Genomic DNA, 16,257 nt, shown 5'->3' on the forward strand with positions numbered 1-16,257 from the left:
GATCTTAATTTGGTTTTAAGGGCTTTACAGGGAGTTCCTTTTAAACCTCTTCAGGATATTTCCTTAACTCTCCTTTCCTGGAAGGTTGCGTTCTTAGTGGCCATAACTTCCATAAGGAGGGTATCAGAACTGGCAGCCCTTTCCTGTCGTGCTCCTTTTTTACGGTTCCATCAGGATAAGGTGGTGCTCAGACCAGCTCCATCCTTTTTGCCAAAGGTTGTTTCCTCGTTTCACATTAACGAGGATATAGTTCTTCCTTCTTTTTGCCCGGCACCGACGCACCGTGTAGAGAAAGCCCTCCATACGTTGGACTTAGTGCGAGCTCTGAGGAGGTACATTTCCTGTACAGCTCCTTTTCGACAGACGGATGCTGTCTTTGTCCTCCCAGAGGGTCGCAGGAAGGGATTCGCGGCCTCGAAATCTACCTTGGCCAGGTGGATACGTTCAGCTATTCAGGAGGCCTACCGCGCCAGTGGTGTGACGGTTCCGGCTGGAATCAAAGCTCATTCCACTAGAGCAGTGGGGGCTTCCTGGGCGATTCGGCACCAGGCGTCAGCAGAACAAGTTTGCAGAGCTGCAACTTGGTCTTGTCTGCATACTTTTGTCAAGCATTACAATGTCCACTCCCAGATTTCTGCAGATGCAAGTCTGGGTAGAAGGATTCTTCAGGCAGCGGTAACGCACCTATAACGACAGCTGCTTGAATAACCGGTGAGTGAATTCCCCACCCAGGGACTGCTTTAGGACCTCCCACTGTCCTGTGTCCCCCAATGAGGCGAAGGAGAAATAGGGATTTTTATGTTACTCACCGTAAAATCCTTTTCTCCGAGACGCTCATTGGGGGACACGGCTCCCTCCCTGATAGTCTGTTGGCTGTTTTTTTGTTGTATCCAGATTCATCAGTCAGTAGGTCTTTTTCTAGACATGTTTTTTTTTCTGTATTTATGCTGATATATTGTTTTTTCTCCTACTGCTTTTGCACCTAACTGGAGTCTCCAGTAGCCAGTGTCAGGGTGTATACGATGGAGGAGGAGCTAAACTTTTTTTTATGTTTACTTCGTATCCGCCTCCTGGCGGCAGTAGCATACACCCACAGTCCTGTGTCCCCCAATGAGCATCTCGGAGAAAAGGATTTTACGGTAAGTAACACAAAAATCCCTATTTTTTTTCTTTTTTGTTATTTTAAAACAAACTGCAGCTGGGAAGACAGAGGTTTTCCAAAACCAAAAAATCCATCTGAAATCTAAAAATAATTTCTCCACCCAAAATGTCAAACAAATATAGATGGGAATTTATCAAGCCAATGTTCCGGCGTCAAAAAGTTGCAAACTTATATAGGAGTTTCACTGTTCTTGCCACTTTTAAAAAGCGGGTGTGATGCTAGCTATGCAAATAACTAGATATATGGATAGCAACTTAAATAAGTAAATCAGAATTCTCACTCCAAAACTGCTTTAGGCATGGAATTGTTATAAAGAGGTGTCTAATTCATCGAAACACATTTTGATAAATTTGGTGCAAAATTAGACAAGCCAGCCGCAAGTAAAGCTGACTTTATGGAAAGTGTTAAGGTACCGTCACATTAAGCGGCGCTGCTGCGATATAGAGAACGATCCCGTTCGCTGCAGCGTCGCTGTGTGGTCGCTGGAGAGCTGTCACACAGACAGCTCTCCAGCGACCAACGATGTCGAAGTCCCCTGGTAACCAGGGTAAACATCGGGTTACTAAGCGCAGGGCCGCGCTTAGTAACCCGATGTTTACCCTGGTTACCAGCGTAAACGTAAAAAATAACAAACACTACATACTTACATTCCGGCGTCTGTCCTCTCCTGCACTAAGCGCCGGCCGGAAAGCAGAACACAGCGGTGACGTCACCGCTGTGCTTTCCGGCCGTTGCGCTTATGCAGTGCAGAGAAGCACAGCGCCGGAGAGGACAGACGCCGGAATGTAAGTATGTAGTGTTTGTTTGTTTTTTACATTTACACTGGTAACCAGGGTAAACATCGGGTTACTAAGCGCGACCCTGCGCTTAGTAACCCGATGTTTACCCTGGTTACCAGTGAAGACATCGCTGAATCGGTGTCACACACGCTGATTCAGCGATGTCTGCGGGAGATCCAGCGACGAAATAAAGTTCTGGACTTTCTGCTCCGACCAACGATGTCACAGCAGGATCCAGATCGCTGCTGCCTGTCAAACTGAACGATATCACTATCCAGGACGCTGCAACGTCACGGATCGCTAGCGATATCGTTCAGTGTGACGGTACCTTTTTTCATTCTGCCCATCATTAATGGCAGCCGGGCTGTATGATTGAAGATCCCCTGGTCAGCTTTTCCCAGTGCTTCTGCAGATCTCTATCTCATGTGTGCATATGGAGAGACCTGTCGATCACCTGCAGTAGAAGAGCCGGCAGGGGCGGCCCTGGACTAGTTTTGTCTCTCCCTATGATCCCAGACCAGATCTTCAAGGTATATCTCTTCTGAAACACCTTTGAAAATAATATATCTGGCTGCAGATTCCCTTACTGATACATTCTTGCGTATAGACACTGCAGAGGATAGTTTAAGGCTGGTTTCACATTTGCGTTTAAAAACGCAGCGTTTTAAACGCAAACGCATGTGGGGAAAAAAACGCATGTAAACGCGGTAAAAAGCTGCATTTTTTAGACGCATGCGTTTTGGCATGTTTTATTACAAACGCAGCGTTTTGACACGTTTACATGCGTTTTTTCATGCGTTTGCGTTTTTTAAACGCATGATGAGAAGTGTGTGACAGCTGCCAAACATCAAAATCAACAAGAAAACCCACTATAAACAGAAATAGCTAGGGTTAGGTTCCCTAGTAACCCTAGGGACCCTAACCCTACCCCTAACCCTAAGGGATCCTAACCCTACCCCTAACCCTAAGGGATCCTAACCCTAAGGGATCCTAACCCTAAGGGATCCTAACCCTACCCCAACCCTAACCCTAACCCTAAGGGATCCTAACCCCAACCCTAACCCTAAGGGGTAGGGTTAGGGGTAGGTTAGGGTTAGGTTCCCTTAGGGTTAGGGTTAGGATCCCTTAGGGTTAGGGGTAGGATCCATTTATCAATTTTATGGTGTGGGGTGGCTTATCAGTGTGTTTTCTTGTTTTTTTTTTTATAAAAACGCATGCGTTTTTAATGCAAACAAACGCATGTGCCTAAAAATGCATGCGTTTACATAGACAGCAATACGTTTTTTTGCCGCAAAAAAACGCCGCTAAAAATTGCTACATGTTGCATTTGTGCAACACAACGCATGCATACAAAAGACGCATGCAAAAAACGAATGCGTTTTTAATATTAAGTATAGGAAAAAAAACGCATGCGTTTTTTTGCGCTAAAACGCAGCGGCAAAAAACGCAAATGTGAAACCAGCCTTACTTAGACCAGAACTAAACCTAATGATCCAAACCCTAACAAGAGATGGAGATATATATATATATTTTTGCTGTGCAAACCCGACTTGTAGCATTGAGAAGACGCGATTGCTAGCTACTCGCCTGACTAACTTATTGCTCTTGCTTTTATCCAGTACAGGAGCATTGTTGTGATTTGCAGGTTCCCAAAGGTCAGGTCCCATCAATCAGGGAGTAATGTTCTATCCTAGCGATATGCCATTACGTCTTACGATTATTATTACACCGCATTGTGGGAACACTAAACCTAGAAATAAATGTTTAAATTAAGCAAGAAATATAGCCGCCCTCGTTGCCGCTGCTGCAGGATTTTCTGCTGGATCCTAAAGCTGCCAGACTTGTAGAAATCAGGGCTATGGAGTCGGTAAGCCAAACCTCCGACTCCTAAATTTCCATGACACCGACTCCACCAAAATGGTCTCCAACTCCGACTCCATGGCTCTGACAGGGCTGTGGAATCGGTAAGCCAAACCTCTGACTCCAACTCTTCAATTTCCATGACACCGACTCCAACTCCGACTCCACCAAAATGGGGTTCAACTCCACAGCCCTGGAAATCCTGCAGATTAACACAGGAGTTAACTCTTACCCTTGCTAAAACCCTTTATTTAAGAGGAGGCAGGGCTTGATCATTTTTTTTTTTTTTTTCTTTATTGTACTGCATAGGAAAAAGACACAGAACAGTAATGAGCTGGAGTGGGGAGATGGTCGAGTTTCTTGGACACACAGAGATGATTCCTTTTATATATTTTTCTAATTGTAATATGAGACAAAAGGGAATAAAAAAAAGACTGGGTTAAGGGGGTTTTCTCAAGTTTGGAAGTTATACCCTATCCATGGGATAAGGGGATCATTTAACCGATCACCGATCCTGAGATCCAGAACTTCAAAGAGACTTGAGGGAATAGAGCGGTGGTTGTTCATGTGCCCATATCAGAGGGCTGATCTCCTCTACCTGCAGCCTCCCCAGTGAAGTTAGCCATACACATTAGCCTTATGTCGTCCGAAACCGCCAATATCGACCGGTTCGACCTACTGTCTTACGCGTATGGGGACACCGGCCAAATGATGGTCAGGAGTGATGTCGATCAGACAATCTTTTTGTCTGACAGCCGTCTAATGTGTATGGCCAGCCTAGACCACTCTTATAATGTGTTTATGTTGGGGAATTGCCTTTTATGCTGTTCCCTAACCTAAAATAATGATCTGTTCTATATGCACTGTTCTTGTAAAACATTACCCAGAAGTGCCGCCTTGGTAAGGAAATGATGAGGTCACGGCGCCTTAATGGCTGACGGCTTCACCGCTTTCTGCCTATAACCGTATAATCTGTACTCGATGAATCCAGCCTGTTAGTGTAGCACTGGGCGATCCATAACACCTAATATTCATGTAAAACTATGCAGGAATACGTAAATGTTGTCCCGAGCTTGTAAATATTTCCGCCTTTAGTGCTCAGTCATTAACAAGGAATTAACGCGAGTCTCGTTAGGCCTCTACCTCTACCCGCCATTTATTTGCCGGAAAGGGTTAAAAAAAAAAAGTGCAGCCTTGTTTGGCTTATGTAGATGAGCAACAAATCAATTTTTATGTGGCTGTTTTCCTTCGGTTTAATGTACAGATCCCTAATGAACCCGCTTACTCCCGATGCAAGTTTATTTACAAGCCCGTAAAATAAAGGAGGGGTGGAAAAAAAAAAAGAGCCTTGCACTTTATTTCACAGCGTGATATCATCTTCGGACATAAATAACTGCAAAGAACAAAGGCGACGGGCGCAGAACACAAAAGCTGGTATTGTCGATAGTCATCCGAGTACAAGCAAAGTCACCGCCGCTGCCGCCAAGTAGTTAGAACGTAGTGCAAGCCGCAAATCCCGGTGTGCTGCCATGGCGGTCTCGACTCCTTTTAACCCATTCATTACTTAACATCAACAGTAGCTCATGGCCTGATTGAAAAGTGCCTTGTGATGGGTCTAAGACTTTTATTGAGTTATTAAAGATCAATTCAGATGTAAAAGGGAGCAGATCAGTAGGTTTTTCAACGAGACCAACTTCCCCTACATTCCTCCAGAAAATGCCTTTTATTATGGTCCCGGACTGTATGCTCATCATCTTTGAGCAGTCCAATGGGAGTCTCCGGACCGTGTTCGGGGGTCTCCTTTTTGCCTGCAATCGCTGCCTCCCCTGGTTTGATGGACGTGGATGATTTCATCAATATCGTCCACACAGCCTGTTTGACTCTCCTGCCTGCGCAGGTCTTGTTCCCTACTGTGCGGGTGCGAGAGATGGACAATTGGGGCACATCGGCTGCATCAATAAAGCTTGGAAAGGAGGCGATTGCGGGAACAGAGGAGGCTCCGGTCCGGAGGCACCCACCGATTAGCTTACAGCCTGGGACATTTTTAAAAGGTATTTTTGGAGGTATGCAGGGCACCTGGGCTGATATCGAGGGTTGCAGGTTTGCTATTAAAGAGGGCTTAAAGGTGGTGGACATGGTTTATATAGGTAAAACCTGGTGACGGGTTCCTTATTAAATATTTCTGGCCAAATTAGGTGAGAGTCAGTATGGCTCCTCTTGGATCTCATAACTTTTTTTTTTCTTTTCTTTTTTCTAGGGTCACGTGGGAACCACTGCCACCAAGAAGATAGATGTATATCTCGCGATGCAATCTAGCCAGGACAAGATGCTGCCCATGACTGTGGTGACGATTGCCAATGCCAAGGTCCATGACCTCATTGGCCTCATCTGTTGGCAGTACACCACGGAAGGACGGGAACCAAAACTAAAGTAACCAACCACTTTATCATTAAGAATAATAATAGTTAATTTTATTTGTTGGGTCAACGGCCAATAGATTTGCGCTGCCCTGTTCCGGCATCCAGTCCGGTCCTCCATGGTAGCCAGGCCGGGTTCAATTTTGCTGCCTACATCCTTGGCATGTCTTGGCAGGTCCCTAGGGACTAGGGTATTAACTTTCATCTTGACGTCGCAGACACCTAGTAAACACAACAATGGCTGCCGAAGAAGTGAAGACTTTTCTGGTCTGGGACTCTGGAAGGGAACGTTTTGGCAAAGATCATGAAACATTTCATTGTGCCTTATGAAACCAGAGATATTTCTTTTAGAATTGAGCAAAAAAAATATATATATACAGTAGGACCCGAGTCCAGCGACCATGTTGTTAGTTTGTGATCGGTGGCCCAGAGCCTTGCAGTCCTTCTCTTACCAGAGCCCCGCAGTCCTTCTCTTACCAGAGCCCCGCAGTCCTTCTCTTACCAGAGCCCCGCAGTCCTTCTCTTACCAGAGCCCCGCAGTCCTTCTCTTACCAGAGCCCCGCAGTCCTTCTCTTACCAGAGCCCCGCAGTCCTTCTCTTACCAGAGCCCATATCCCCTGCTCTTCTTCTGATTATTCAGTACAAACGTCATCAAGCACAATATAACACTGTGGCCAAGATTGAACAAATATCACTCACCCATCGTAAACACCAGAAGAAAATAGCTGAAAAGGACTGCTCCCAAATACAATATGCACAAAAAAATGGAGCACACTCAACGTCCCACCCATCATGATAAAAAGGTTATTTTATTGAAATAAATCATATGTACAAATACATTAATATACACATTACAATGAAGACCCAAAAACAGGAGGTACAAAGGGAACACTGGCGATGAATTAGGGAAGGAGTGAGAGATAAAGTGTATCCCATCAAGACATAGGCATGATTGTGGTCATACCACGCAGAGGTCAATGGCTAAAACCATGAAAACAGCGCCATTACGTATATAGGTAACATACCCATCATGAGCCCAGAACAACTGCAGTTATATCCACATACTACCCATGAGTAGGGATGACTCCCACGGCTTCCCAGATGCCCTTGACGCGCGTTTCGCGGTCCAGCTTTTTCAAAGGAGATGTTTTTGGGTCTTCATTTTAATGTGTATATTAGTTTATTTGTATGTTTGATTTATTTCAATAAAATAACCTTTTTATCATGATTGGTGGGACATTGAGTGTGCTCCATTTTTTTTTTTTTGTGCATACGTCCTCTGATTAGTAGGCATGGTGCAGTTTCTTTGTTGCGGCGCAACACTTGCATAATGTCGTATCAGGTCTACTAATCAGCAGAGGCCCCAGGGATACTGGCGGGAAGGAGGAGACTCGCAGGTCTCTGGTCTGGCTAAATATTTTGCTCAACTCTAAGGACGGCTGTATTACTCGCGCAAGGATCGTATTGCAATCCTCGGACTGGCCATCTGCTCTCCTGACTTGAGCGTGACAGCTGCGTAGAAATGCATGCTGTCACACTCGGGTAAGGAGAGGCTCCAGCCAGTCCAAGGACTACGATGCGATCCTCACGCGAGTAATGCAGATGTCTGACTTCACTTACTTCTTGGACTGGCTGGCTCTTCCAGGTTAGAGACCCTCTTTATAACCAGTGTTTACTCCAGACTTGAGTTTACTAAACCATACTCATCCGTTATAGAATAAGTAACCTGTAAATTCACCTTGCTGCCTACAAATGCCATCCAAGATGGCTGCCATGCTGCTTCACCAGCCAGCGAGTACCAGGTTGCACTGACTCGCATCCATTGTTTCGGATAGAGAGAGAGGGGTTCCCTCACAATTCTTTTTACCCTACGGAAAAATAACAAGTCACTGAATTAAAAGCTGTAACTCCGCTATCAATAATTACCTCCACGGTAGGGTTACATAAGTTAAAGTAAAAGCTGAGCTATGGTGGCGGAGCACTTTCCCTTGACAATGACTACTGGCGAGCCGGCTGTGCGAGCGGGGAACGCCATTCATTATCGCACCCAGGTCACCATAGAATTTCAGAAAATTGATACTGACAAATATATCGGTTTTAATTCCACGTTGGCAATCCATTCTGTAGAAATGTACAGCCTCCGCTAATATTAATGTGTCATTATTACTTGCCGGATCTAATAATAAATATCTCTTAAGCATGACAAGTTAGTATAGATCAGCCAGAAGGGGCAAACTCACCCTGCCGCCTCCGAAGCAAAAGGTTTTGGGAATTAATTGAGGGAATTTCAAATCAGGTAGCAAGCAAAATAACTCAGTGCCACATTCAATCAATAGCCAGAGTAAATCAGCTACTTTTAATTCCCGAAAATGATCCATATAGATCAAGCGAGCAATTAAACAATTAGCATGCACTTTGAGATTAATTAATTTCCACATCAATCATGCAATTAAAACTAGAGATTCTAAAAGGGGGAGTCTGAGCGCCGCTGTGAGCAGAGGTCCCTGGTTATGTGCAATGAATATTAGCGCTGCCTGTGACAACATTAACGCGTTTTAGGCTGTGGATCGTAAAATACATGAATGCCATATTACAAATACTTCTGAATCTGTTGTGATTTAAAGGGACAGCAGCCTTTTTTTTATCTCTATGAAAGGAAGATGTGTTGATAAAATTGCCTTTTTGTGTCCTTTGATTATATGTTAATGTTTTATTATGCTCAGCGATCGTAACGTCATATATGTGTGGATTTTTATTTCCGGCCCTAATGTCATCGGGTGCAGGCACCCCAGGGAGAAGCCGTGGAAGGAAATTGACCGTGAAATAAACAATATAGTAATAAATATATCTGTCAACATGATGATAGAAATATAGAAATCTCACGGACATGCTGTGCATGCTTTCAGGCGGCTGTCGGGGCATGTTGGGAGTTGTAGTTTCATAATAGCAAGAGTACTGGTGGCTACCTATCCATGGACATAACTATAATTATTATGGGTGCTTTATGGCGGTAAGATCTGCCATCAAAGGCTATAAAACTTTTCAGTTTTTACAGAAGTTACCGGGTGCCTGTAGATAATTTTTTCTCTCAAAGTTTCAGTCTGCTTTTGTCATGCCTTCATTCATTTTCAGACCATTGATATATATTTTGTAGCCTGATCCAAGTTTGAGTTCTCATTTGTGGGAGTGACTTTCCCAGTAATATAGGCAAGATGTGAGTGTCACGCACAGTGTGGGAAGACTAATTGCAACACGAAGGATGAGAGGGAAAGGGAGCCCAAATACTAGGGAAGGGTGGAGTGGAGACGCCTAGGCATATCTAAAGTTACCCTGTCTGCCCTAAACGTCCCTATATAGGTTCTGCACCTATCGCCAAGCAGGAATCTAATCGCTGCCTGACCCTTGCAATAAACCTGCTTAGGGAAGGATGGGGTGTGCCCTAGTCGCTCCCCACTACAACGAAAGACAGCTGGGATAGACAAACATAGGCAACACTTATTTTGAGTAGACTTAGAGAGGTAACACAGACGTCCTCCAAACACCAAAGCTGAGGATAGACGACTGCAATAGCTCCAAGCCTCAACAGGGGGAAATGGAAATATCACCGGCGCTTCCCAGAAGCAGACAGGAAGTCTATAACACCCAGTCCAGGTGTGTCAATTAGAGCCGGGGGGAGGTTGCCACTGGGTCCAAGAATCAGAAGGATTATGAAGACGTCTGCAAAGCCAATCGCAGAGACCTTTTACTGCCAGAAGCAGTGCGACTATCTGCAGCCTCTGACACACCCGTGACAGTGAGATCTGTGTGGGTGCTGCTGTCTTCAGTAGCCTATATATCTGCACAGCTTCTATCCTGCACTTATTTCGTCTTCACGGGCTTTCATCTTTTTCTACTAATCAAAATTTCTGGTCAGCGCTCGTAGCTAGAGGACTGTGGTGCTCTTTAGTAGGGAACATACCTCCAAACAATAGTGCAACACACTATGGCACTCACTCATCTCATGCAAACAGTTAGCCATTAAAAGGTGTCAACCACTGAGGACTCTCAATTCTAAATATTTTTCATGCAATGTAAAGATTTATTGGTAAGTCAACATATTAAACGAAATAGAAAGGACTGTCACTGTTTCGGTTTTTCCCAGACCTAGAACATGGCATATGATTCATAGCAGATACAGGGACAACCAGCTCCTGTGTTTGCAATGAACCATAGGACATAGGCCATGATCAAGATTTCAGACAAACCAAAGCATCGGCAATCCTTTCCATATACTGACTTACCAGCAAATCTTTAAATTTTATATTTATTTTTTAATTGTATCTTTAAATTGTGAGTTCCATAGTATTTTGCACTATTTGTTCTTTTCTATGGTATGTTTTCTCTGCCCTCCATGAGACTGTACATGCTTTCTCCCTCTGTTCACCCTGGAGATCTGTGTACAACCCCATTCCCCACCCTACTATTGTCTCATCAGGCACATGAGCTGTGATGAATGTGAAGCATTTTTGGAGAGCACTCTGCTACGGTTAATAAAGAACGTACAGACACAATACAGCAGCAGCAAAATGATAGAAAATGTTTAATGCAGACTATTTAGAATATAGTTGTAGCAAGCAAATTATCAAAAAAAATGAATTCTGTGTATCGGAGAATTTTTTCCCTGGATCTTAAGGGTTTGTACAATTTATTGATTTGCTCAGTCATTTTTTCTTAGAAGGGTCCCCTGACAATAAACCACTGTTTTTTTTTTTTTGTTTTTTTTGTTTTTCTGCTGTGACTTCCAGCAATCGGCCTGATTGGTGGGGAAAATCCAAGAACAAGTATTCAATTTCCCAGCAGTGCCTCCACAGGGGAAATGAAGCATTACACCATTCAATTGAAAATCGATAGCCTGTGTGTTTAATACATCAACTTTCTGAGCTCTCCATAGTGAGTGACGCCCCTTGTAGCGTTCCCACATGCTGTAGCTTGCAGGTATTGATACTGAACCACGAACAACTCTTTATTAAAGGGGTTTTCTCATGATCATAAATGGTTGAACTTGCAAAGTGCTTGAAAAAAAAAAAAGCAACATTGCAATATACCTATATTATAAATCTTCTCCATTCTCAAGAATGAAGGGTTTATTTTTTTAATTCTGTAGTTTAGTGCTACATGCCTCCACTGCAGTCTGTCAGAGGTAGCCTGTTTCCTAGATTTGGAGCGTGCATTCGCAAGCTATTTGCAGTAAGGGGTGCTCGATCCGGCTGACTTCAGTGTCCCTGAGCTTTTCCAATGTTACAGAGGAAAAACTGCAGTGGAAAACGCACAGTTCAGACCAGAGGTTCAACCATGCTGTTGGTCTGAGCTGTCAATCTTCACCATTCCCCGGCAAGCGGGGAGGCAGGGGGGCAGTGAGGATTTCATAATCGGGTATTGGAAAATGGGTTTTCTAAGCCGGACAACCACTTTTAATGGTAGATTTTACACGTTGGTCTAAACGAGGGTTATGGAACCTTTGTTCTGCCAGTGGCCGTTTGGATATTTATACCTTCATTCAGGGGCTGTACTAAATTTTCAATTTTAAAATTACCCTGCTACATTTGGTCAATCATTTAATTGTCACCCCTAATGTGCTGGTTGGAGCTGCTTTTCTTTGGTGCGGGTGTGATGTTAGATGGTTTGGATGACGTTTCTACTCGTAACTGCTTTTCTAGACTTGCGTTCGTCTGGAGCACAGGCGACTCTTTGCAATGATAAGTTTTGTAAAGAATTTACAGCAGTACATTTTTACTGAACACACATGTATATTACACTGCAGTTCTTCTCACAGTGGGACATTCCTCACTGCTCACATAACATTTATATAACTCAAGCAGTGGGAGATCTGCAGTATACATAATATAGGAGACACAGAGACTGTTGGATATAGATCACATAGGAGAGACAGATTCTACCGTATACATCACATAGCGGACACCGATACTTCTGTATATACATCACAAAGGAAACCAGAGACTGCAGTATAGATCGCATAGAAGACACCGAGACTGCTGTATATACTTAACGTAAGAGACACCAAGACTGTTGTATACACCACATAGTAGACACCGAGACAGTTGTGTATTCATCACATACAAGATTCCAGGGCTGGAGTCTATACATCACAGGAGCCCTGAGGCTGCGGCATATACATCACAGGAGACATGTGACTGCAGTATATACATCACAGGAGACACGTGGCTGCAGCATATACATCACAGGAGCCCTGAGGCTGCGGCATATACATCACAGGAGACATGAGGCTGCGGCATATACAGTTAGGGCCAGAAATATTTGGACAGTGACACAATTTTCGCGAGTTGGGCTCTGCATGCCACCACATTGGATTTGAAATGAAACCTCTACAACAGAATTCAAGTGCAGATTGTAACGTTTAATTTGAAGGGTTGAACAAAAATATCTGATAGAAAATGTAGGAATTGTACACATTTCTTTACAAACACTCCACATTTTAGGAGGTCAAAAGTAATTGGACAAATAAACATAACCCAAACAAAATATTTTTATTTTCAATATTTTGTTGCAAATCCTTTGGAGGCAATCACTGCCTTAAGTCTGGAACCCATGGACATCACCAAACGCTGGGTTTCCTCCTTCTTAATGCTTTGCCAGGCCTTTACAGCCGCAGCCTTCAGGTCTTGCTTGTTTGTGGGTCTTTCCGTCTTAAGTCTGGATTTGAGCAAGTGAAATGCATGCTCAATTGGGTTTAGATCTGGAGATTGACTTGGCCATTGCAGAATGTGCCACTTTTTGGCACTCATGAACTCCTGGGTAGCTTTGGATGTATGCTTGGGGTCATTGTCCATCTGTACTATGAAGCGCCGTCCAATCAACTTTGCAGCATTTGGCTGAATCTGGGCTGAAAGTATATCCCGGTACACTTCAGAATTCATCCGGCTACTCTTGTCTGCTCTTATGTCATCAATAAACACAAGTGACCCAGTGCCATTGAAAGCCATGCATGCCCATGCCATCACGTTGCCTCCACCATGTTTTACAGAGGATGTGGTGTGCCTTGGATCATGTGCCGTTCCCTTTCTTCTCCAAACTTTTTTCTTCCCATCATTCTGGTACAGGTTGATCTTTGTCTCATCTGTCTATAGAATACTTTTCCAGAACTGAGCTGGCTTCTTGAGGTGTTTTTCTGCAAATTTAACTCTGGCCTGTCTATTTTTGGTATTGATGAATGGTTTGCATCTAGATGTGAACCCTTTGTATTTACTGTCATGGAGTCTTCTCTTTACTGTTGACTTAGAGACAGATACACCTACTTCACTGAGAGTGTTCTGGACTTCAGTTGATGTTGTGAACGGGTTCTTCTTCACCAAATTAAGTATGTGGCGATCATCCACCACTGTTGTCATCCGTGGACGCCCAGGCCTTTTTGAGTTCCCAAGCTCACCAGTCAATTCCTTTTTTCTCAGAATGTACCCAACTGTTGATTTTGCTACTCCAAGCATGTCTGCTATCTCTCTGATGGATTTTTTCTTTTTTTTCAGCCTCAGGATGTTCTGCTTCACCTCAATTGAGAGTTCCTTTGACCGCATGTTGTCTGCTCACAGCAACAGCTTCCAAATGCAAAACCACACACCTGGAATCCACCCATAACCTTTTAACTACTTCATTGATTACAGGTTAACGAGGGAGACGCCTTCAGAGTTAATTGCAGCCCTTAGAGTCCATTGTCCAATTACTTTTGGTCCCTTGAAAAAGAGGACGCTATGCATTACAGAGCTATGATTCCTAAACCCTTTCTCCGATTTGGATGTGGAAACTATCATATTGCAGCTGGGAGTGTGCACTTTCAGCCCATATTATATATATAATTGTATTTCTGAACATGTTTTTGTAAACAGCTAAAATAACAAAACTTGTGTCACTGTCCAAATATTTCTGACCCTAACTGTACATCACAGGAGACATGTGGCTGCAGCATATACATCACAGGAGACACTGGAGCTGTGGCATATACATCAAAGGAGACATGTGGCTGCAGCATATACATCACAGGAGCCCTGAGGCTGCAGCATATACATCACAGGAGCCCTGAGGCTGCAGCATATACATCACAGGAGACATGTGGCTGCAGCATATAATCACAGGAGACATGTGGCTGCAGCATATACATCACAGGAGCCCTGAGGCTGCGGCATATACATCACAGGAGACACTGGAGCTGTGGCATATACATCAAAGGAGACATGTGGCTGCAGCATATACTTCACAGGAGACATGAGGCTGCAGCATATACATCACAGGAGCCCTGAGGCTGCGGCATATACATCACAGGAGACACTGGGGCTGCAGCATATACATCACAGGAGCCCTGAGGCTGCGGCATATACATCACAGGAGACACTGGGGCTGCGGCATATACATCACAGGAGACACTGGGGCTGCGGCATGTACATCACAGGAGACATGTGGCTGCGGCATATACATCACAGGAGCCCTGAGGCTGCGGCATATACATCACAGGAGACACTGGAGCTGTGGCATATACATCAAAGGAGACATGTGGCTGCAGCATATACTTCACAGGAGACATGAGGCTGCAGCATATACATCACAGGAGCCCTGAGGCTGCGGCATATACATCACAGGAGACACTGGGGCTGCGGCATATACATCACAGGAGCCCTGAGGCTGCGGCATATACATCACAGGAGACACTGGGGCTGCGGCATATACATCACAGGAGACACTGGGGCTGCGGCATGTACATCACAGGAGACATGTGGCTGCGGCATATATATCACAGGAGACGTGGCTGCGGCATATACATCACAGGAGACGTGGCTGCGGCATATACATCACAGGAGATGCTGGGGCTGCGACATATACAGTTAAGTCCATATATGTTTGGACAGAGACAACATTTTTCTAATTTTAGTTATAGACATTACCACAATGAATTTTAAAGAAAACAATTTAGATGCAGTTGAAGTTCAGACTTTCAGCTTTCATTTGAGGGTATCCACATTAAAATTGGATGAAGGGTTTAGGAGTTTCAGCTCCTTAACATGTGCCACCCTGTTTTTAAAGGGGCCAAAAGTAATTGGACAATTAGACTCCAAGGCTATTTCATGGACAGGTGTGGGCAATCCCTTCGTTATGTCATTCTCAATTAAGCAGATAAAAGGCCTGGAGTTGATTTAAGGTGTGGTGCTTGCATTTGGAAGGCTTTGCTGTGAAGTAAACATGCGGTCAAAGGAGCTCTCCATGCAGGTGAAACAAGCCATCCTTAAAGGGAACCTGTCACCCTGAAAATCACGGGTGAGGTAAGCCCACCGGCATCAGGGGCTTATCTACAGTATTCTGTAATGCTGTAGATAAGCCCCCGATGTTACCTGAAAGAGGAGAAAAAGACGTTAGATTATACTCACCCAGGGGAGGTCCCGCTGCTGGTCCGGTCTGATGGGTGTCTCTGGTCCGCTCCGGCGCCTCCCATCTTCTTTCCAAGACTTCCTCTTCTGATCTTCAGCCACGGCTCCGGCGCAGGCGTACTTTGTCTGCCCTGTTGAGGGCAGAACAAAGTACTGCAGTGCGCAGGCGCCGGAAAGGTCAGAGAGGCCCGGCGCCTGCGCACTGCAGTACTTTGCTCTGCCCTCAACAGGGCAAAGTACGCCTACGCCGGAGCCGTGGCTGAAGATCAGAAGAGGACGTCTTGGAATGAAGATGGGAGGCGCCGCAGCGGACCAGAGACACCCATCCGACCAGACCAGCAGCGGGACCGCCCCTGGGTGAGTATAATCTAACGTCTTTTTCTCCTCTTTCAGGTAACATCGGGGGCTTATCTACAGCATTACAGAATGCTGTAGATAAGCCCCTGATGCCGGTGGGCTTGCCTCACCCACGATTTTCGGGGTGACAGGTTCCCTTTAAGCTGCGAAAACAGATAAAACCCATTCGAGAAATTGCTACAACATTAGGAGTGGCAAAATCTACAGTTTGGTACATCCTGAGAAAGAAAGAAAGCACTGGTGAACTCATCAAT

At 44.6% G+C, this 16,257-nt stretch overlaps 1 protein-coding gene across 2 annotated transcripts in view; it reads left to right on the forward strand.

Moving 5' to 3' along the window:
- Nucleotides 1-16,257, forward strand: part of MAPKAP1 (MAPK associated protein 1) — a 185,886-nt gene that overhangs the window by 79,143 nt on the left and 90,486 nt on the right. For both annotated transcript variants that reach the window (XM_069748506.1, XM_069748507.1), the window contains exon 5: nucleotides 6,059-6,231. In XM_069748506.1, the coding sequence (XP_069604607.1) occupies nucleotides 6,059-6,231 (173 nt within the window). The remainder of the gene's footprint in view (nucleotides 1-6,058; nucleotides 6,232-16,257) is intronic.

The sequence above is a fragment of the Ranitomeya imitator genome, chromosome 2 (assembly GCF_032444005.1).
Source record: "Ranitomeya imitator isolate aRanImi1 chromosome 2, aRanImi1.pri, whole genome shotgun sequence".
Taxonomy (NCBI): Eukaryota; Metazoa; Chordata; class Amphibia; order Anura; family Dendrobatidae; genus Ranitomeya; species Ranitomeya imitator.